Here is a 23,459-nt window from a genome sequence, read left to right as displayed (position 1 = left end):
TGTCTTACTATAAATCGTAACTGGAAAATTCATAAGTCGTGTCTAGCTAAAACAGCTACCAATTCTGAGTCATCTTATCGATTTATTGACTCATCGGTCCATGTATGAAGTATCATTTACATGTTCTGGTGGTGGGAGGGGAGATGTTCCTCTCATACCGCTCTTCTAGACAGGGTGGATTCAAAACTAATTCGTCTTATCAGCTCCTCTTCTCTAAATGAATGTCATCATTCCTCTCTCTCACCCCAGTAATGTAACATATCTTGCTATCTTCTACCACTATTTACTTTTTGCTTTTTATCTTGCTAACTGCAGCCTTCCCTTCTGCGGGTGCCTCGCTTCACAAGACATTCTACTTTTCCTCACCCTTATTCATTCCACTTCCCTAATTCATGAATAAACAAGTATTCGCATTTTTTCATCCCTTTCCCTGGTCAGATATGGAACCACCTATCTCCTTTTCTATCTTTTTTTTCCTTAGACTACTACAGCGACTACTGCTACTACTACTACTACTACTACTACTACTACTACTACTACTACTACTACTACTACTACTACTACTTCTAGTAGTAGTAGTAGTAGTAGTAGTAGTAGTAGTAGTAGTTGTTGTTGTTGTTGTTGTTGTTTTGTTGTTTGGTACTGTTTTTGCTGTTACTGTGGTGATGCGTTTTTGTTACTGTTTCTGCTGCTGTTGTTGTTGTAGTGCTACTGTTCTTGCTGCTGCAGCTGTTGTTGTGGTGCTACTGTTTTTGCTTTTGTGCTGTTTTTGCACAATTTTGCTGTTGTTGTTGCGATGCTGCTGTTTTTGCTACTTGCTCTTGTTGTGCTGTTTTTGCTACTGTTTTTGCTATTGTTTTTGTTGCTGTTGTAGTTCTATTGTTTTTCCTATTGTTTTGGCTGTTGTGCTATTTTTGCTGCTGCTTTTGCTGCTGTGCTGTTTTTGCTATTCTTTTTACTCTTGTTGTGCTGTTTTTGCTGACATTCTTGTTGTTGTGGTTTTTGCGGTTATTGTACTGATTTTGGTACTATTTCTGCTGTTGTTGCTGTACTAATTTTGCTACTGTTTTTGCTGTTGCTATTGTTCTGATTTTGCAGCTTTTTTGCTTCTGGTTTTGCAACTGTTTTTGCTCTTGTTGTTGTTGTTGTTGTTATCGGTGGTGGTGGTGGTGGTAGTGTGGTTGTGTTTGTTGTTTTTACCACTGTTGTTGTCGTTGTTGGGTGGTGTTAATACCAATCACATTATTGTTATAATCACCAAAACCATCAACATCAACTATAATTACCAACATCATCAACATCCGCATCATCATTATCATCACCTTCATCATTACCATCGGAAATATTTGGAACAATTGAGGTTTATAAGTTTACGTATAGCTACAGTAGGAGGAACAGCAGTTTTGCAATAACTTCTGAAGAGGAAAGACAGGCCTGTGGCACGGTGGTAGGCAGTGAGGAAGTCGTGAGTCAGCTGATGGTCGTGTTACTCATCTGCTCCCTGAAGCCCTATAAACCTGCTCTTTACTGTTTCGAATCATTATCCCGTAACATACTGCCTCCACAACAGTCATACCTCACCACACGCCCCTTCCCTCGACCCCTTTCAGCCCCTCCTTTATCCAGCTCAACACCGCCCGCCCGCTCTTCTCCTCACTGCTCCCTTTCATATTGGTTAGTGATGCGATATTGGGCAGTGAACCGGAAGCCATGTGAGGCCGTCTTGTGCCAGGTCCATTCGCGCTTCGCATGACAGTGATGAATTGCCTCTCATGCTGACGTGGTTCTGTAGGCATCATCTCGAACTCGCTGTTCAGATGAGGCTTCAGGCGTACATTATATGGACAACTTTCTCTAGAGTATTATGTAAAGAAGTTTTACGGTTTAATACTTTATTCTATAACGTTAGGTGGTGTGCACAGCAACGGCAAATAAAGGCTGGCTAATTTAAATATTTATGATCTCCATTGAAATGAAAATCCTGAGTACATGGCTGGGTTCGACTTTCGCCGCAGCACAAGTGAAAGGAATGAAGAGGCTGATGCCATGTGAATCTTCTCGTCGCTTGAATCAAGTGAGCGTCACCCATAAAGCGTCTGTTTCCTCCCTCACGTGTCCCGCCCACCTAGTTGATTACGGCCCGGCCGCCGCCTCCTCCACTCTACCAGGTTCATAACTTGCGCCCGCTCAGTGTGCCGCGAGCCGCCGCGAGTGGAGTAGTGTGTGACGCCGCCGCTCTTGTCCGCTCTCTGGCTTTCTCTTGGATCGCACTGCGACTGCTTCACTTCACAGCTTTTCTAGATACACCACTTCTCTCTTCAGAGCTAAGTACTCCCTGTTTTGAAAACGAATCCCCAGAAAGCATTGTAGGTTTCTTATTAATAGAAAAATCAAACTTGTGTTCAACAGAAGCAGTAGTGTTTGTTGTGTACAAGGCAGTGAATGACTACCGTCCGTCTCCCAAAGCGCCTGGACAAAGCTGAGAGCACAAGCGCCTCGTCTGCTTGACATGTCAGCTGGTTTGCTTTAATGACAGCTATAAAAACTGCTTTTGGTTTATATAAGAAAGATGTGTGAATAACTGATTTAGTTATTCAGGAAAGATAAAAAGACATTCAGTTCGTTCAATTGTGACACACCTGTGAACCTTGCAGCGAGTGTGGTCAGAGAGGCAGCATCATTTGGTGACGTACATGACGGTCTAGGTGTGATGACCACGGTTTGTGTGCTGCCTGAAGATGGGTGTTTTGTGTTTCTTCAAGCAGAAGTATTTAGGATCAGCAAGAAAACTTGTTAACATGTAAGTGGAAAAGGAGCAATGAATATAAGCTGATTGAATAAGAAATACACTCGAGTGATCATTACATTCTAACGATTACCATGGTGTGAACAAATTCACAAGAAGAAAACATATGTTCAACAAAAAACAATAGGCAAGCAGAGTGCCTGTGCTGGTGATGGTTAAAAAAAGACCCAGGTGGTGGGGATAAGCTTTAGATCAGTGGCATTAAGGGTCAGATTTTTTTCCCCACGAAATCTCATCACCGCGTCCCATTCAAAAGGGAAGAGAACCTCAAACTCTGGAACTAGAAACGAGAGATCCTTTCCTCAGACAGTCCTCCACGTCCTCCTCTTCCACCACAGTGCAAAGCCGCCGGGACCGTTTGCCTCCTTCCAAGTGGTGTAATTTCTGAAATCTGAACTAGTCTGGTGGAGTTGCAGGGAGATTTGGGGATCCATGAGAACGGTCGCCTAAAGTTTTCCAGAAATTAGATTCTCCAGTTTTACTCGCTAACTTTCAGAAAATTATAACCCGTCTTTTTCAAGCTGGGCCTTTTATCGGTGTGTTCTCAATTTACGGCGGTCGTTTATCACTGTGCCTAATAGCGGCCAGAGCGTCTGTGTGGAGGGAAGGATATTCACGTTTGAATGTATATACTGGGAAGTTTATTTCGGAGCGAGTGATTCTCGTGCTTTCGCCTGTTATGTGAATTTGGAGAGTGGTGAAATTACTAGTGGAAGCTTATGTTATACAAAAGATGTATAATTAAAGACAATTTCATTTGGAAAGAGTTACATCTCACTGTATGCTGTCCAGAAACCCATGCCAAAGATTTCTTCGCAAGCAGTAAATCATCAGAGCTGCAGGGAGTGAACACTCTCGGTCTGTGACCCCCATCTCATCTAATAATCAGAGCTACGCTGGTTACACTCGGCCCTATTCCCTCCTGTCGTGTTCTTCCTCTGCCGCACACCCACATAACAAATGAAAGGCGCTAGCCGTGAAGCCGTGTGGTGGCCAGGAGAAGGAACGGGGACCTTGGGTATGACCGGCAAGATGACAACAGCAGTGCTGTTAGTCACACTGTTGTGCTTGCCGCACGCCCCCGCCACGGCCAGGATCGAGGGTGAGTTACTTCATTAAGTGTTTGTGCTAAGCTTGTGTCATCAATAATCTCAAGGTTACTTGTGTTACTTGTGCAGGGCCGACCAAACCATCGTCTTTAATACTGCTTTTGTAAATTTTTCACATGTCCTTAGATAACACACACACACACACACACACACACACACACACACACACACACACACACACACACACACACACACACACACACACACATGTATCTCTCTCTCTCTCTCTCTCTCTCTCTCTCTCTCTCTCTCTCTCTCTCTCTCTCTCTATATATATATATATATATATATATATATATATATATATATATATATATATATATATATATATATATATATATATATATCATATTTATTTTTTCACGTTTCTCACACGTCCTCAAAATACACACACACACACACACACACACACACACACACACACACACACACACACACACACACACACACACACACACACACACACACACACACGCATACAAACACACACACACACACACACACACACACACACACACACACACACACACACACACACACACACACACACATAAATAAATAAATAAATAAATAAATAAATAAATAAATAAATAAATAAATATATATATATATATATATATATATATATATATATATATATATATATATATATATATATATATATATATATATATATATATATATATATATATGCACATGTAAATAGTTGGTGTATGTTACTTATATCATCTTTTGTCTGACAGACTGTATACATGCAACATCGAAGTTGTCGTGCATCGTTATCTCAGTGTGTTGTGAGTTCCATAAGAGAAAAAATTCATTGGGCGAGCTGCTCACGTGGCTTAAGGAAATTTGGTATTCCGTCAGTCAGTCCCTCAGTGAGAGAAAAAGACATCCCGTCAGTGAAAGGAAGGTTTGCGCTGCCAATTGTCCTAATTTTTCTTCCTTCCATTATGATTTGCCTTTGACGTCTACGTAGTGTGTGCTAATCCTTCTCTTTATCTGTAACAGTGTATACATGTGACATTTACCAACGAATTGTTTTATGCCTGTTATTTGTAGTTATATGAACGCATGCTATAAGGTGAGTGAAGACCTTGGTACAAATTGTTCATCTCTCTTCATTGTCACGATTCAGAAAGGGAGGCCAGAGGGACCATTAAAATCATATATTGAGCAAATGGCATTAATGACAGTAATTTATCGCCATCACACACTTATTCAGCTTTTTAACCTTATGATCATGCAGGTTAAAGTCTCCTCGTAGTGCCGCCAAGAAAAATAACAAATAAATAGATAAGACAGGCGTTTGTTCATAATGTATTAATTAAAGGGCTGTTGGTGCAGCGGTTTCACTTAAGCAGGCTAAGAAGCAATGTGGATTTTAGTCTAAATCAATTTATATCTTGAAGAAAACTTGCTAATTTTTTCAGTGCGCGTGAATGGTGCAAATTATGGTGAATAAGAAACAGCCGTACGTGACGAGACTTCTTGGAGCAGATACACATTCAGAGCATCACATAAAGCAAACTCGGTGTATCCAGGACGCTGTGTGTAATTGCCCGCCGCAACACGCCGCCTTGGAGCAGTGGGTGTGAGGGACGCGCCTCAGTGTGGCCGAGTTCTGATCCATGAGCCAGCTGCGGCGCTCCAGCTATTATGAACCAGCTGAGGCGGAGGGCCAGCTGTGTTCGCTCTGTGGTCTTGGTGCTGTCCGGTTTCAAAGGCAGCGTGGTGACTACCAATTCAAGTGGTTAGCGCTATAAGCTCTTTATTGTTAAAAATCAACCGGAAAATTTTTTTGAAGAATCTTAAAGAGCAAAGTACCTTGCTATTTCAACAATTATATATTCCATTACATATTTTCAAACAATGAAGCTTGAACGATAACTGGAATAGAGCAAGTCACTTTTTTCTCATCAGATATGAATCAGTCACTCTAGTGAACATGGTATGTAGCGATGTTGAAATCAAGGTAAAAGGCATTACGAAGCTATCGTTCTAAATGTTTTATTTATAGGTATTTCATCCCTTTTTAATACCTGTTACGGACAGCGTGCAGAATGGATGTGCAGAGGGAGTAATTTCTTAGTAAATGTTTTGTTATTTTATTGTATGATTGTTCTACGGCATTTATAAAGTATATATATATATATATATATATATATATATATATATATATATATATATATATATATATATATATATATATATATTTATTTATTTATTTATTTATTTATTCACTGATTTCTTTCTTTGTTTCTTTATTCATTTATTCATTTAATCCTTTATTAGATATTTCGCACTCATAGAAGTTTTCGCGATGTGTATTTGTTCATAAGCTTTACAAAATTATTCCTTGAACGTGGGAATTTTTTGCTGTCTATCACAAAGACTGATGGACGCGCTGTCATAAATACTAAGAAAGAAAAAAAGAAGAGAAAAAAGTTTCGGAACATTTTGTCAGCATATTGAAATTCTCTCAGCTGTGTCACTGTTTTATGGGATTATTTGTGTATCCATTTTTTTTTTCTTACATTTTCAAGCTTTTTTTTTTATGATCATCTAAAGCGGGTTATTTGTCAGTAAACTTGTAAAAAATCTTGAGAAAATTTTAAAATAATCAATCTTGTATGCTTTTTTTTTTTATCTTCAGTAAGTGCCAACGGCGTCTTTTGAAGTAAATATTCAAAATTAATATGTTGTAATCGTCACCCAACATATTCTTCAAATTCCACGGGTTTTTTTTTTACAGTAACATCACAACAAACACAAAGGAGAAAAAATAAACAAAAATAAAAACAAATCTTACCAAACCTGTAGAGCATCACAAGATTGGTTGTGATAAACTACAAATATTACAAAACAAGAGTAGTAAGGACGAGCGAAGACGAAAACACCTCGAAACAAGGCGCGCATTCTATCACCTACTCCCTCCTTCCTCAATTATGCTTCCCTCTACCACATGTATGGGAGACGTATTGCCCTCACACATTATAACGATGAAAGGAAGGCATTGCGTAGTGTGTGTGTGTGTGTGTGTGTGTGAGAGAGAGAGAGAGAGAGAGAGAGAGAGAGAGAGAGAGAGAGAGAGAGAGAGAGAGAGAGAGAGAGAGAGAGAGAGAAACTGAGTATAGCTGTGAAAACAAAGTGTACGTGATAGCGAAAGAGTTCACACGATTCAGGAATTTAAGATGTCCAGCCAAGAAATGAATGACCAAGACGAGAGAGAGAGAGAGAGAGAGAGAGAGAGAGAGAGAGAGAGAGAGAGAGTAGTGAAGAGAACGGAGAGACTGACATACTCGTACATGTATACAAAAGACACAGTCCACAATTGCATGTTGTACTGGTGAAGAAAAAAAAATGCATTAATCCTGCCGTAGTAATGCCAGGAGAGAGAGAGAGAGAGAGAGAGAGAGAGAGAGAGAGAGAGAGAGAGAGAGAGAGAGAGAGAGAGAGAGAGAGAGAGAGAGAGAGAGAGAGAGAGAGAGAGAGAGAGAGAGACTGTTCGTCTGCATGTGTAATTTATCAGTTTTATTTTTTTCAAACCAACACACACACACACACACACACACACACACACACACACACACACACACACACACACACACACACACACACACACACACACACACACACACACTTCACAAGCCAGAGGACCGGGGTTCGATTCCCCGGCCGGGTGGAGATACTTGGGTGTGTCTCCTTTCACGTGTAGCCCCTGTTCACCTAGCAGTGAGTAGGTACGGGATGTAAATCGAGGAGTTGTGACCTTGTTGTCCCGGTGTGTGGTGTGTGCCTGGTCTCAGGCCTATCCCAAGATCGGAAATAATGAGCTCTGAGCTCGTTCCGTAGGGTAACGTCTGGCTGTCTCGTCAGAGACTGCAGCAGATCAAACAGTGAAACACACACACACACACTCTCTCTCTCTCTCTCTCTCTCTCTCTCTCTCTCTCTCTCTCTCTCTCTCTCTCTCTCTCTCTCTCTCTCTCTCTCTCTCTCTCTCTCTCTCTCTCTCTCTCTCTCTCTCTCTCTCTCAGTTGTGGTTTTAGTTAAAACCCATTAAGGTTAACCCGCCACAGCCTCATCAGTGTGTTAAAAGACTCTGGAATAACGTCATTCATTGCAGCACACTGGGAATGGGTGACGCACAGTGGCAAGAGAGAGAGAGAGAGAGAGAGAGAGAGAGAGAGAGAGAGAGAGAGAGAGGAGCGGGGAGCGGGGAGGGGAGTTGTGGGGAAGGATGGGAAAGTGTCACGTTTCAGTAGTTGTCTGGCTTGTATACACTCCCCTGAGGGTGTCCTTGCCCATGCTGAGTACCGTGTATCAACTGACAAACTACTACTGTTCCTTCCTTTTCTATTATTTTTAGATGGAACGCCTCTGCGCCAGGTTTGCTCCTCGTACATCTTTTATTGACTGTTGGTTAACACAGAGATGGAGTCTTGTTTCATCGAGGAAATTAATTTTTACTTAACGCCTTCAGTACCATAACACGTTTCCATATTTCTGCTTACTATTTGGTGACTTTATGCAGCTTCAGAAATTTATGTAGGGATTAAAATAGTGAAGATTGCAGCCTTTAATCTTCTGACCTCTATTGATCTTCCTAATGGCAAGAAAATGATATAATCGTACACAAATCTCTTAGTAAAAATGTGTCCTAGTACTGAAGGGTTTAAGATCCTTTGTAGTAACTCCAGGTATATATTCCTTACTGCATGTTTTCTGCCGTGTTGCTCTGTTATAGTCAAATGAGTCACACTACTCGTCTGAAAACTCTCTTCAGCCTGTCCGGAGGGAAACTTGATTTGTTTTCAATATTTCAAACACCACAACGAAATACCTACAAAGATATGAAAAAAGGTAGGTTTGTTTTTTACTGTTCAGCTAAAATAGAACCAGACGAGTAAGTGTTGGTGCCACTGCTTCCACCGGTACGTCCTGCACGCGTACTTCTTTGGAAAAAAAAAAACTTTTTCCGCAGCTGGCCTGGGATATCTAGTGTTCTTAATATATTAGAGGGATCATTATCTGTAACTGCTGGGTAATGTGAAAATTATGCATTGCTGTGCGCTAACTTACCGCTATTTGCTTTCTCCATGTGATTTGCATAACACTGAAGAGAAATGTTTTACTTTATATGTAAAGCAAGGTTTATGTTTGCATATATATGAACGAAAAAAAAAAGGTGGCCAGGGCAGGGGGGGGTACCGTGTCTGAAAATGTTATCCGTCCATGACATAAAAATACGCCTGGTTTTATCTTACGATTTTTTTTTATATCTTTGGTCCTGCAGTCAGAGGATTTGTATTTATTTGTTTATTCATTTTACAAGTAAGGCGACTCATGAGCCAGTGAGAGGCGTCAGACAAATGTGGAGATGGGAGAAGAGGGAGCTCACGCGGCTGCATTATCACCATACGGGAACCCTTCGTCTCCCTTCCATTGCACCACCTGTTACTTTCTCTTCTCCCATCCCTCATGACAGAGGGATAGGGGATTGGAAGCTGAAAATCTTACAATAATACTACATTTTTTCCTGGTGAATTGGTGTTTGTTTGATGAAAAGCATAACAGTTACTCCGTCATAAAATCTCAAGGTTCCTTCAGGATTATGACTGCTCTTTTTGGCATATATATATATATATATATATATATATATATATATATATATATATATATATATATATATATATATATATATATATATATATATATATATATATATATATATGCACGTAAATGTTTATATGTGTTGTTCAAACGTGAAAACGTATTTTGCATTTGATCAATGAACTCATAAATCCACAGTGTACTATTTTATCATTCATGCAGCAGCCGGCTGGGCTTCTGTTTGATGTTGTGTTGGGTAATTGTGTAACAGATTTCATTCTAAATTCTGTATTATTTTGGTTGTTACCTTGGTTTTCGTTTTGGAGTGTAACATTTTTTTCTTCCTCGTCTCTGGGCTTTGACAATGATTTATAAGGTAGCGCCGTGATAGCTTTTTCAGTCCATGTTTGCTGGAACACTAATTGAACTTTGGAAGAGGTAATGGCAAGCTTGAAGAATATTCCACTGTGTCATTTCAAGCAGTGAAGGCTTGGAAGGGATTCAATATTGTGGCGATGGTTAGAATCCTTTGTGTGGCGCAGCAGCGAGCACGGACCATTGCATCCCTCGCTTTTTGAAAGAGAGAGAACGAGAGAGACAGAATAAACCACACACACACACACACACACACACACACACACACACACACACACACACACACACACACACACACACACACACACACACACACACACAGGCAGACAGAAGAGCAGAGTATGGAAATAGAAAAGTATATAGAGGAACTATAAAAATATATCAGGCAACCAGTAGCATGAACCAGAGACATGGAGCCACACAACGATGAAAATAAACTCGTTGAAGCAGCTGGGGACATGAGAATGAGAAAAGAATGTATAAATTGAACACAGACTAATAATATGCGGAATCCATTTTATGTTGTTCTCGTTCCTGCCAGTATTACTTCTATCGGCATTATTGTCTTTGAGCGGCACGAATCCGCCCAAAGAAACACGCGCGACAGATAAATAGACAGATAAAACTTTGCAGCTTAACATTGTGTAAGCAAACAAAGTAAGTACCGCGTGGAGTGTTTGTTTATTTGTTTGTTTGTGCTTACCTGTCGATTTCTCTCTCTCTCTCTCTCTCTCTCTCTCTCTCTCTCTCTCTCTCTCTCTCTCTCTCCCCACACACAGACGTCAATACCAAGACTAATAATATTAAAATCTGGAATTACAAAAACGTATTTAAAGATGTAGAAATACGGAGTCGTGTCCAGAATGAAGAATCCTGCTGTGAACTTCAAGAAGACATGGATGAATTATTTAAATTTACCCAAACGTGCAAAACGGAATTCAGTGCAGACAATTCCTTGTTCTAAAAATCTGAAGAAAACTGGAAGATGTCGAGAATTGAATATAAAGGTCTTGTTTTATGAAGATGTAAGATAAAAACGACTTTTACATGAATCTTTTATTCTTATTTGTTTATTTTTTTGGGGGGTATGAAAAACTAATACGTAAGCATCATACAAACATATATACCAGGCTAATATGAGGTATAACTTACACTTCAGAGAGTACAAAAAAAGTACTGATTTCAAGCTTTGTAAAATAGATTTGAAAAAGAGATTGAAAGACACTCCCTCAAATTCAGGAGTTGGTAACCGGAATAGACTTGGAAATCACGTTGTTAGTGCAGAGACAAAAGTAAGGTTAAGAAAAATAATGGATAGATTTACAAGAAGAGATGATAGTTTGATGTGGGTAGTCATGTTTCTATACAGGGAGTCCCAGTGTGAGTCTACTGGCTTCTTGCAGCTTATCTTTGTTGATATCCTGCTATGGTAACTGTGTGAAGGACGCCGACAAAAAACTGAGGAAATTGAAAGGATATATTTGTAAACTGGTGATCAAATTGATATAATGTTTGGAAAAAATAAGTTAAAAACAGTGAAAAATAAAGATAAACGTGGGCGTACACACTCACTCACTCACTCACTCACTCACTCACTCACTCACTCACTCACTCACTCACTCACTCACTCACACACACACACACACACACACACACACACACACACACACACACACACACACACACACACACACTCACTCACTCACTCACTCACTCACACACACACACACACACACACACACACACACACACACACACACTCACTCACTCACTCACTCACTCACTCACTCACTCACACACACACACACACACACACACACACACACACACACACACACACACACACACACACACATTCACTCACTCACTCACTCACAAACACATTCCTCACTCACTCACTCACAAACACACTCACTCACTCACACACACACACACACACACACACACACACACACACACACACACACACACACACACACACTCACTCACTCACTCACTCACTCACACACACACACACACACACACACACACACACACACACACACACACACACACACACACACACACACACACACACACACACACACACACACACACACACAAACGATGTTACGTCGTTCGTCTCCTGGTGTGTATGCGTGTGTGTTAAATTATCTTTTTCCTTTTTTTCATAAGGTTGAATATGAACGTCAAGTCGTTATGTGCTAAGATAAATAGTATGACAGGGATCGTGGTGGTGGGTATGATACAACGGTGCGGCGGTAGTGGTGGTGGTGACTGTAATATTAGTAGATGCAGTCAGCAGTTGAAAATACTTGTTCTATTATAAGCCATCTTCATTGGTCATAAATTACAATGAAGGCAGGCCTGGAGTTATTCATGAGTAATTATTAAAAATATTTTGACGATTCTTCGTTTCGCCTTTATTCCTCATTTTGTGGTGTGCACAATACACAGTGAACATGGCCAGATAGCCTGAAAAGACCTGAATGATGCCTTGGGTACCAGATTCCTTCCCAGAGTTATGAGGCACCACTGAAGTGATCTTGAGGCCTCAATGTCAAGTCAAGGGTTTTTATTTGCGTGTAGCATAGAAGTCATTGAGAGATATAGAAACACACACGTTTATTTACTTTTCAAAACAAAGCTTTTCAATATGTTGTTTTCTCCATAAGAGAAAAGAAAGAAGAAGCTCGTAGGACTCGTGGCTGTTGGTATTTGATTAATTCGAGTGAGTATTGTTCACAATATTGAATGACTGGGTGATGATAACGTAAATGTTCATTTCTAAATTTCAATCTCTTTTATTCAAGCAATAACATGGCTTTTGCAGCACAGAAGTTGTTATTAAGATCAAGAGGAAAAAAAAAAAAAAGACCACCGCAAAGCGACGATGAAAGAACACTTTCTACTTGGTGAGTCACGGGAAACACCATTGGAGAAGGAAATTATTGATTTTTCCATGAAAACGTAACCTTAAAGAAATTAATTAAATTGTTCATTATATGTATTGAATTTAGTCATGTTGAAGCCAATAAATTCTTCAGGGGATGCTGAACCGCGATCAACAAGTAAATAAATAACTAGGTACTGCCAGCTAGTTCAATTAGATTCCACGAAATATTTATTTGCTAATGGATGTACGAGGAAAGTTTACAGGAGCTCAATAACCTCAACCAATGCAAGGCAAGCATTTCCAGAATCACCAACGCACACTCCTAATCCAACGAATGGAAGACTCAGCTAACGTTACAAAGCTTGGGACAGACCACGTCCTTACAACGAAGTGGTTCCTTTAGCTTCCATATTTACGTGTATCCCACACAGTTTAGCACAGAAATAAGTAGCCTGAAGGACATTTTTCTCGCCATTTCAGCAGTGATGAATGACCTGTCTCCTTCCCTTGTCTTCCATCCTTCCCTACTTACCACCTTCTCTTCCCTTGTTGCGTTCTCGCTGCCTTTCTCTTCTTCCCCGCGTTTTTCACCTGACTGCCCTTTCTTGTTCTCCCATTCCTTATCTCTTTTTTACTTCCTGTTGCTCCGACCTTCCTCCTTCCCTCTCTCTCCCTCTTTTCTTGCCATCTCTTCCTCTCCATTCCTCACTGACACCTTTACTTTCCTCTTTGTCTTATCAACCACCATTTCTTCTCTCTCCCGTCCTTGCGAACTAATTTTATATCACTTACTCCCCTTTCTTTCCCCCTTCTCTCTCTCTCTCTCTCTCTCTCTCTCTCTCTCTCTCTCTCTCTCTCTCTCTCTCTCTCTCTCTCTCTCTCTCTCTCTCTCTCTCTCTCTCCACAGCTGTCTCTCATTTCTCCACTTTTTTTTTTTCATTCGTTTCCGTTCTACCATCACCCCGCTGTCTTCCCACCACATTCCCCTCTCTCTTAACTCCCTCCCTGCTGGCACCTTCCCCTCCAGCCACCAGCAGAAGCCCAGCAGGTGGCAGCTCCCCCGTGATGTGTCCGCGTGGCCGCTAACAGCCAGTAATGCCACCGTCCTGAGCCGCTTTGTTGTCCCTGACGGTTTAAACTTTAGGCAGGACAGCATCTCCATAACAAGCTGTGCACAAAGTCACCCTCAGAAGAAACGTCCACCTTCTGCTTCAGCTTTCCTGGGTGATTACTTCTTCACTTAAGTCTAGGCTTATCCGTTAATCGCTTTGTGCAGGGAAGAACTTGTACACTAAATCGTCTGTGGTGGAAAAGTTGCTCAACATCTGAATTCGAGATACTCATACATCTTGGGAACTTGAGTGAACTGGCAGCCACGGGATGCTGTGTCTTGGGAAGCAGATGGAGTCACGAGATGGAGTTGCGTTCACTGCGTTATATCCCCGGGAAATGGAACACGTGGAGGAGCATTTTGAGGAGAATTAAATCGTGAGAGAGTGGACAGACGGAGATAAATGGAAGCGAGACGCCCAAATGTCGCTTTGTCGCGGCTTCCCTTCCTTCCCTCTCCCAGTTCTCCGCGTCAAGTGAATGAGCGCTGTGTCAAGCACGAATTAAATGAGTGATGGATCGATTGAGCTGCTGATTGATAGAAATTATTATATTGCCCACCATTTTATATATTGATCGTATTTCTTGATTTCACATCTGCCTGACTTAGTGAGTTTCTTGGTTATTTGATCAAGATTAAAGTTCAGATAGATAGATAGATAGATAGATAGATAGATAGAGAGAGAGAGAGAGAGAGAGAGAGAGAGAGAGAGAGAGAGAGAGAGAGAGAGAGAGAGAGAGAGAGAGAGAGAGAGAAAGGAAAGGGAGTATGGAGGTCATGTGGCTCAAGGAAATATCGTGGGAGGAGAGGGAGAAGACCAGACCGGAGAGGAAAAAGAAATAAAAGGGTAGAGGTGAGGCAAGAGTGCGGGAAGGAGGGCCGAGGGGAGGCTGTGGTAGGGGTCAAAAGGATGGGAGTGATGCAAGAGGGAGGCAATGATGGAGGCGGCGAGTCAAAGAGGCAATGGAGGTGGGTGGGTGGCAGGGAGGAGGAAGCACGGCGTTCCTCCCTCTCCTGTCTTCTACAGCTGACTCTCAGCCCCCTTATCATGAGACTCTGTCCCCACACATCGCAGTTGGTTTATGTAAAGAAATAATAATAAGTAAATAAAAAATGAAATAATAAAGATAGATAAAAAAAGGAAGTTGAAAAAAAATATATATATATATATATATATATATATATATATATATATATATATATATATATATATATATATATATATATATATATATATATATATATATATATGTGTATTTTGAGAAAACTTTTTGTAATTGAGAGAAATATTGCAATACTTTTTACACGAAAGAAGAGAGGACGGATTTACTTCCATCTGACCTGTGACATTAATAAAAGCGAGGATTTTTGTCGCTGTCCATAAATTTATCATACCGACAGTAGGGCCAGGTAACTCGCAAACTCCCAGGCCTGGAGTGATGTGGGTCGTCAGGGGCTCAGCAGGAGGTAACCGCAGGGTGTTATGAAGGTGGAGGAGAGGCAAGCGACGTCCAGCCGTCTGCCAACAATAATTTATCTCCGCGTCTGAACTCATCTTGGCGGGAGCTCAGGGAGTCTCCCCGGCTTGGCCTACCGCGACTGTATGCGGCGAGGAGGCATCAGTGCGGCCAGGCACAAGGCGTGATGATGGCAATGTGCGAGTGCATGTGTGTGCCGATGACAGTAATGGTCATTGATAGATATGTTATTTATAATAATGATGATCATGATGATACGATAACAATGATAGCCTACTACTACTACTACTACTACTACTACTACTACTACTACTACTACTACTACTACTACTACTACTACTACTACTGCTACTACTAATTAACAGTAATAATAATAATGATAATAATTTGGAATAATATTAATAATAATAATGATAATAATAATGATAATAATAATAAATAATAATAATAATAACAATGATAATAATAATAATAGTAATATTGATAATAACAATGATAATAATAATAATAATAATAATAATAATAATAATAATAATAATGATAATGACAAAATTAGTAATTATAATCATGTCAGAAAACATTGCACATTCCTTTAAGGGTTACATGATCTTTTTTTCTTTTTCTTTTTCCTTCTTTTATTTATTTATTTATTTTATTTTTACCAACGGAGATTACTGACCTTAAAAGATAGTACTGGTCTGGAGTGTGTGGTAGCTGTTGTAGTAGTAGCAGCAGCAACAATAACATCACCATTAATATCATTAGTAGTACCAGTAGTAGTAATGATACCAATATCCGTATCAGTAATTTTAGTGGCAACACGAATAGTAGTAGTATTGCTTCAAATCACAATTGCAATGTACTTGCTGTTCGTTATAGTAATTGGAATTAGCACGTTAGTTTCGTCTAGGAGACGTAATGATACACAGGACACTCACGTCAACACACCCCGGAAGTTTCATTGGTGTGCTCGGTCCCATCGCGGGACCAGTATCCATGCAGACACTGCGGGGCAGGAGTGGCACCGCAGAGGCTGTTTATCAAATACACTATATTCATTTACACGTTATTAATTACTCGCGTTTATTGTAGTAGTATCTTGTTCGAATAGAGAAGAGAGTCTTGTTACATTTCACAGTCCTCTAACACATACTGTATTGGTAGCACATTCTATACGTGTAGGTAGATCGGTAGACATTCTCCTCAATGTGACCCAAAAATGAGGAGACGTCTGCTCAGCAGCTATATGACTACACTGAATTAACATGGTGAAGATATTAATAAATGAAAAATGTTTAAGAATACGTTTGTTTGTTTTTTCGTACTCGTCCAGACTTTTATGTTATTTTGTAGAGTGATAAACAATAGTTCATCTGGCACATGTTCTTTTCGTGTCGATATCATATAAAATGATGAAATATTCAAAGAAATAGAGGTGAAACGCATGAAATTTTAATAAGATTGAATGATATTCTGGCATAAAAGTAAATCTGGAAAAGATTAACATTTCACACTAGGGGTCTCGAGGCTCCGCCTGTGAAGGGTTGAGAGGCGCCTCTTCCCGTACAGCTTGGCGGCGCAACTCCTTCCTCGCCACCCACTGAACCTCCCTTCACTGCCACATGACAGCCGCCGCCCTCCACTTGTTACGCTACATTGCACTGTGGTGGCAGATAAAACACCAAATATTACTTCCATGTGTTGTCGTAAGAATAGAAGTGGAAAGGAAGCTCCACAGGTGGGCAGTGAAGCCTTCAGCAGTCACCACTCACTGTTTCACCTACCTACCACACGTGTCGTCAAAAACAAATTCATTAAATAATTATTAGATATATACATAAATAAACACGTAAACACTGCGTCATAATATTTAACTAATGTTGATGCGAGCAAAATGTCCGGCTTTTGATGAGTTTTGTTAATTCATTTAACTATTTACTTACTTTTAATGTGAAGTGTGTAATGAGAGAAGCACACAGACAATCGTGCTGAATTAGCTTTTCTCTGTAGCATTTACACGTATGAAGTGTTGCACCGAGGACACCGCTCTGTCCTCGTGACGGATTTATAGCTTGTGCTGAGTAAAACAGTCACAAGCATGTGAGCCCAGAAGATATATATATATATATATATATATATATATATATATATATATATATATATATATATATATATATATATATATATATATATATATATATATATATATATATATATATATATATATATATATATATATATATATATATATATATATATATATATATATATATATATATATATATATATATATATATATATATATATATATATATATATATATATATATATATATATATATATATATATATATATATATATATATATATATATATATATATATATATATATATATATATATATATATATATATATATATATATATATATATATATATATATATATATATATATATATATATATATATATATATATATTATTACAAAATGACATCAAAGTTAGGGCAGAATAAACTTCCCACAAAGTGTTTAGAAATATTGTACATGGAATGTTTTTATTTGCGAAAGCAGTGTAAATTCCCATGACAAGCGTGAATATGATATTATTTGTGATGCCGTTTGTACAAAAATATTAAATTATGAAAGTAATTATCTCATAAAAAAAATCACTCGCCTACTTATGCTACATCCCAGGTTTTGTTTATTATCGGTGACTTAATTTCTTCACCACTCATAACACACATTCGAAAGGAAAATATTTTATTCTCATTTGACTGTAACAAAGAGGTACATTTCACGAATGTTAAAAAAAAAAAAAATTGCAAAAATTTTCATGTTGAAACTCGTTAAATTTACCTTGAATCATTTCACAACCAGTTGCAACCTTCTGTATGTTGGTGGATGTCAGCGGAGAGTGGACTGAGTAAGTGTGTGTGTGTGTGTGTGTGTGTGTGTGTGTAATTCACCTCGGTCGTCTGCTGATTATCCAGCCAGTCTTCCCCATTACGGAGCGAGCTTAGAGCTCATAGACCGATCTTCGGGTAGGACTGAGACCACATCACACACAACACACACCGGGAAAGCGAGGCCACAACCCCTCGAGTTACATCCCGTACCTATTTACTGCTAGGTGAACAGGGGCCACACATTAAGAGGCTTGCCCATTTGCCTCGCCGCTTACCGGGACTCGAACCCGGCCCTCTCGATTGTGAGTCGAGCGTGGTGTGTGTGTGTGTGTGTGTGTGTGTGTGTGTGTGTGTGTGTGTACAGGGTGTCCCGCGAGCTAAGGCACATCAGAATTTGATAGTTCAAATAATTTTAACTCTATATACGTATGTTGTGTTTTGTTTTATTTTGCGAGAAATTAACGTGAAAGTGGTTTGTAACGGGAACTGATCCCTTGGGTGGGTTTCCGTCTACCTATCACTCCTACACTCCTCGCTACATGCTCTGGTGGTACTAGGCGCTATTAAATGATAAGTTTTTTGTGTACAATGTACAATCAAACCTTGACAGGAAGCATATAGCAAATGACAAATAGAATTCTTATTTGTATCAGTGAAGAAAATGTACGGGGGGAACACAACAATGTCAATGGTTTTGAAGTGCTAACGTTTAAATGCACATGTCAACTCACCCACTTCGTGACAACACAGTCAGTCATTCTCTGTAATTGATGTCAAATTGTGTTTTGATCTGGTAATTTTGTCCCTTTTATGCATTTGTATTTTTGCAATGATTGTTGGGTTTTGTATTATCATTCGGGCAACACTATCTTGAGCTGTATTCCCATCACAGAGTGAATGTCATGTCATGAATGTCATCACACAAATCTCATGACCGAATACTCACTGTTACTGAATATGAAATGGATCTTCACCATAAAAAAAAAAAAAAAACTAATTTTGGCAGTCAGCTGATTGGTGAGGCTTGTCACTTACTAGGTGTTAAGATGTCAACTGTAAATGTTAAAGGTTTGCTGTTAGTTTCCATATAATTTCAAAAAGTTCCACCCAGCAACCACTACATTGCTGTTACTTGTATCTTCTCTTCAATGACACAAACAAAAGTTTTGTTTGTCATTTGGCACTTGTTTCTAGTAAGGTTTTGACTATGTACACTATATACACAAAAGTTGTGATTTGATGCCACCTGGCACCACTGGGGTATGTAACAAGCAGTGGAGGAGGAAAGGGAGGAGGAGGAGAACCAACCAGGGAGCAGGCCCCGTAACGCATAGTCTTCACGTCAAGTTCTCACAAAATGAAGCAATACACAGCATATGTTTATACTGTATTTTCGACTTCAAATTACTTGTACTATCAAATCACGAGTATGTATCTTAATTGAAAGGACAGTGTGTGTGTGTGTGTGTGTGTGTGTGTGTGTGTGTGTGTGTGTATATATATATATATATATATATATATATATATATATATATATATATATATATATATATATATATATATATATATATATATATATATATATATACGCACACACACACGTACACGTACACACACACACACACACACACACACACACACACACACACACACACACACACACACACACACACACACACACACACACACACACACACACACACACACACACACACACACACACACACACACACACACACACACACACACACACACACACACACACACACACACACACACACACACACACACACACACACACACACACACACACACAGAAGACTGGCTGGGTGACCAGCAGACGACCGTGGTGAATTACACAGAGAGAGAGAGAGAGAGAGAGAGAGAGAGAGAGAGAGAGAGAGAGAGAGAGAGAGAGAGAGAGAGAGAGAGAGTACAGGCACATAGATGAACATAGAGACAAACTGAAATAAACGTACAGGACTGAAAGGCAGACACGTAGAAACAAGAAACAAACATATAGTGCAGACAAACAGACGTATAATATAGAAAGGCAGACAGGCAGACGGACAGTGATGGCGAGAGCGAGATGGAATGGGGGAAGGGAAGGGAGTGGAAAAGGTTAAGAATTGGACGTTCTGCCTCTTGTGACACTATTGGAAATATTTCACGGGTATTATTTGAAGGTGAGAAAATATATTCCATTGTTTGCGTTTCATTTTTATGCACCTCTACATCGTTACCTTATGGCGGCTGTTCGTTACGTCCAAACAAAACTTGAGCACAACTTGTAAAAAATGGAGCACTTGATGGCACAGCTAACGACACGAGCTGACTTTTGGCTTCCACCTGCTCCCCTTCTCTCCTTCATTCACCCACCCATTCATCCACACACACACACACACACACACACACACACACACACACACACACACACGAGTTTAATCGTAACATCCTCACCCATCACTTAGTAGGGTGGTATTCGGAAAGATTTTCATTGACGAGCCAGTAATTGCCGTTCCTGAGCAAGAGAAGGGTGTGTGAAGTCTGAAAGGTCACAGCCTTTCGGCGTATTTGTGATGTAAACTCTCACTAGCAAGGTAAAGCTGACGATACCCTTAAGGTCGAGGTGAACTACACACACACACACACACACACACACACACACACACACACGGTAGCTCAGTGGTTAGAGCGCTGGTTTCACAAGCCAGAGGACCGGGGTTCGATTCTCCGGCTGGGTGGAGATATTTGGGTGTGTCTCCTTTCACATGTAGCCCCTGTTCACCTAGCAGTGAGTAGGCACGGGATGTAAATCGAGGAGTTGTGAGCTTGTTGTCCCGGTGTGTGGTGTGTGCCTGGTCTCAGGCCTATCCGAAGATCGGAAATAATGAGCTCTGAGCTCCTTCCGTAGGGTAACGTCTGGCTATCTCGTCAGAGACTGCAGCAGATCAAACAGTGAAACAGTGAAACACACACACACACACACACGCACCTCTCTCTCTCTCTCTGCAGGTTCTCTCAAGCGTTTTCAAACACCAGATCAAGTGAGCTTCCTTCATCCCCGTTTTTCGCGTCTTTCCTTCTTCCATTCATCTTTATATCCTTAGCTGTAACCTTTCTCTAGCTCATCCCCACTCTCTTCCCTCCCAGATATTCTCCTTCCTCCATTTCTATCTTTCAACTTTCCCTTCTTCATTTTCACTCCCCTTCCACTTTGTTTCTTTTTGGCTGTCACTCCATCTTTCCCTCTCACCCGCTGTTCCCCTTGACACTTTCATCTCGCCTTCTTAGCCATCAAAACACTGCCGTAATCGCCTGCCAAAGCTCGCTTCACTACCCAGACTTGTTGCCCTTTAACTCTAACGCTATCAACGTCTTATGTTTAGCAGAGTTTTGAGAGTAGTTTTCCAGTCCCTCTGTTAGCATTAAGGCAAATTCATCCCTCACGCTCTTTCCCTGACACCTCTTATAGTGAATGTTTTGTGGTATAATGTAGAAAATAATTTACTCTCATTATTCATGAAGATGTTAGCAAGCCAGTATTCTCAATCATTCATACCTTTCTCTGGTAAACTCTGGAACTCCCTGCCTGCTTCTGTATTTCCATCTTCCTTTGACTTGACTTCTTTGAAGAGAGAGATCTCAAGACATTTGTCCCTGAATTTTGGTTACTCTAGTGTCTTTTAAGGGAACTGGCAACTCAGTTAGTATTTTTTATTTCCATATTTTGTTGCTCTTGGCCAGGTGTCCCTCCTGCATAAAAAAAAAAGCCTGTTGGTGTTTTGGGTGTTTGTGAATTCATAATATTATCGTCCAGTAATACGAGATTAAGGATATGATGTTAGGTACACGAACTCTTGCTAGTCGACATTTCAGTCTTGTTACTAGACATACAAAGACGGAAGGGAAAATGATGCCCTCCTTGTTACACATTCATTGTCAAGGAAGAAAATTGCAACTTTTATTTGCGAAACTTCCGCACAGTTGCAGTAATTACGAAACACAGTTACCTCCACTTTTAACACAGTTAAGGACAGAAGTGTCGTAAGCCTGTACAAAAACATAACTTTAAACTGAGCCTCCAAATGCAATCACCATGGCGGCTGTTGCATGAATGGAGTCTGGTCCCTAATCGTGGCTTTTCCACCGTTAAGTCCTTTATGCGTCCATGCCTCCGTATGAAAGAAATATATTATACTCCTGATATGCGTTGGAACAGATAGGCAAGGGCAGCAGTATAGGCGGCAGGATGAACCTAGGGCCTGAGGGGCCAAAGGGAGACCAATTGTGAGAGAAAAGAGCGAAGCCTCGCGCCGATAAATCACTATGAAAGCCTCGTTCGTTGTGTCTAGCGATTGTTTTTCCTTACTACGTGTGTATACAGGGGTGTGTTTTGAGGCGCGGAGGACTATTTGGTGGTTTTGTACAAACTTTTGTCCTTGTTTCGTGCCGGAGTCGCGTGTTGTGACGAGCAGCCTGTGTTGTGCGAATAGTAGTTAGCAACTCTGTGTTTTGTATTATTCCTCCGAGCAAGCTTTTCATGTGTGTAATTCACCACGGTCGTCTGCTGGTCATCCCAGCCAGTCTTCCCCATTACGGAGCGAGCTCAGAGCTCATAGACGGATCTTCGCGTAGGACTGAGACCACATCACACACAACACACACCGGGAAAACGAGGCCACAACCCCTCGAGTTACATCCCATACCTATTTATTGCTAGGTGAACAGGGGCCACACATTAAGAGGCTTGCCCATTTTCCTCGCCGCTTTCCGGGACTCGAACCCGGCCTTCTCGATTGTGAGTCGAGCGTGCTAACCACTACACTACGCGGTGTGTGTGTGTGTGTGTGTTCACTGTTTGATCTGCTGCAGTCTCTGACGAGACAGCCAGACGTTACCCTACGGAACGAACTCATTATTTCCGATCTTCGGATAGGCCTGAGACCAGGCACACACCACACACCGGGACAACAAGGTCACAACTCCTCGATTTACATCCCGTACCTACTCACTGCTAGGTGAACAGGGGCTACACATGAAAGGAGACACACCCAAATATCTCCACCCGGCCGGGGAATCGAACCCCGGTCCTCTGGTTTGTGAAGCCAGCGCTCAAACCACTGAGTTACTGGGTGTGTGTTAGTGTTAGTGTGTGTGTGT

At 40.5% G+C, this 23,459-nt stretch overlaps 1 protein-coding gene across 2 annotated transcripts in view; it reads left to right on the top strand.

The window, feature by feature from the left end:
* Positions 1-2,177: 2,177 nt before the first annotated feature.
* LOC123504822 (alkaline phosphatase-like) overlaps positions 2,178-23,459 on the top strand; it is a 309,841-nt gene continuing 288,559 nt past the window's right edge. For both annotated transcript variants that reach the window (XM_045255666.1, XM_045255665.1), the window contains exon 1: positions 2,178-3,908. In XM_045255666.1, coding sequence (XP_045111601.1) covers positions 3,767-3,908 — 142 coding nt within the window. In that variant the 5' untranslated portion in view covers positions 2,178-3,766. The remainder of the gene's footprint in view (positions 3,909-23,459) is intronic.

The sequence above is a fragment of the Portunus trituberculatus genome, chromosome 17, assembly GCF_017591435.1.
Source record: "Portunus trituberculatus isolate SZX2019 chromosome 17, ASM1759143v1, whole genome shotgun sequence".
Lineage (NCBI taxonomy): Eukaryota > Metazoa > Arthropoda > Malacostraca > Decapoda > Portunidae > Portunus > Portunus trituberculatus.
The sequence above is the reverse complement of the archived record's forward strand: the minus strand, read 5'-3'. Positions and strand labels throughout refer to the sequence as shown.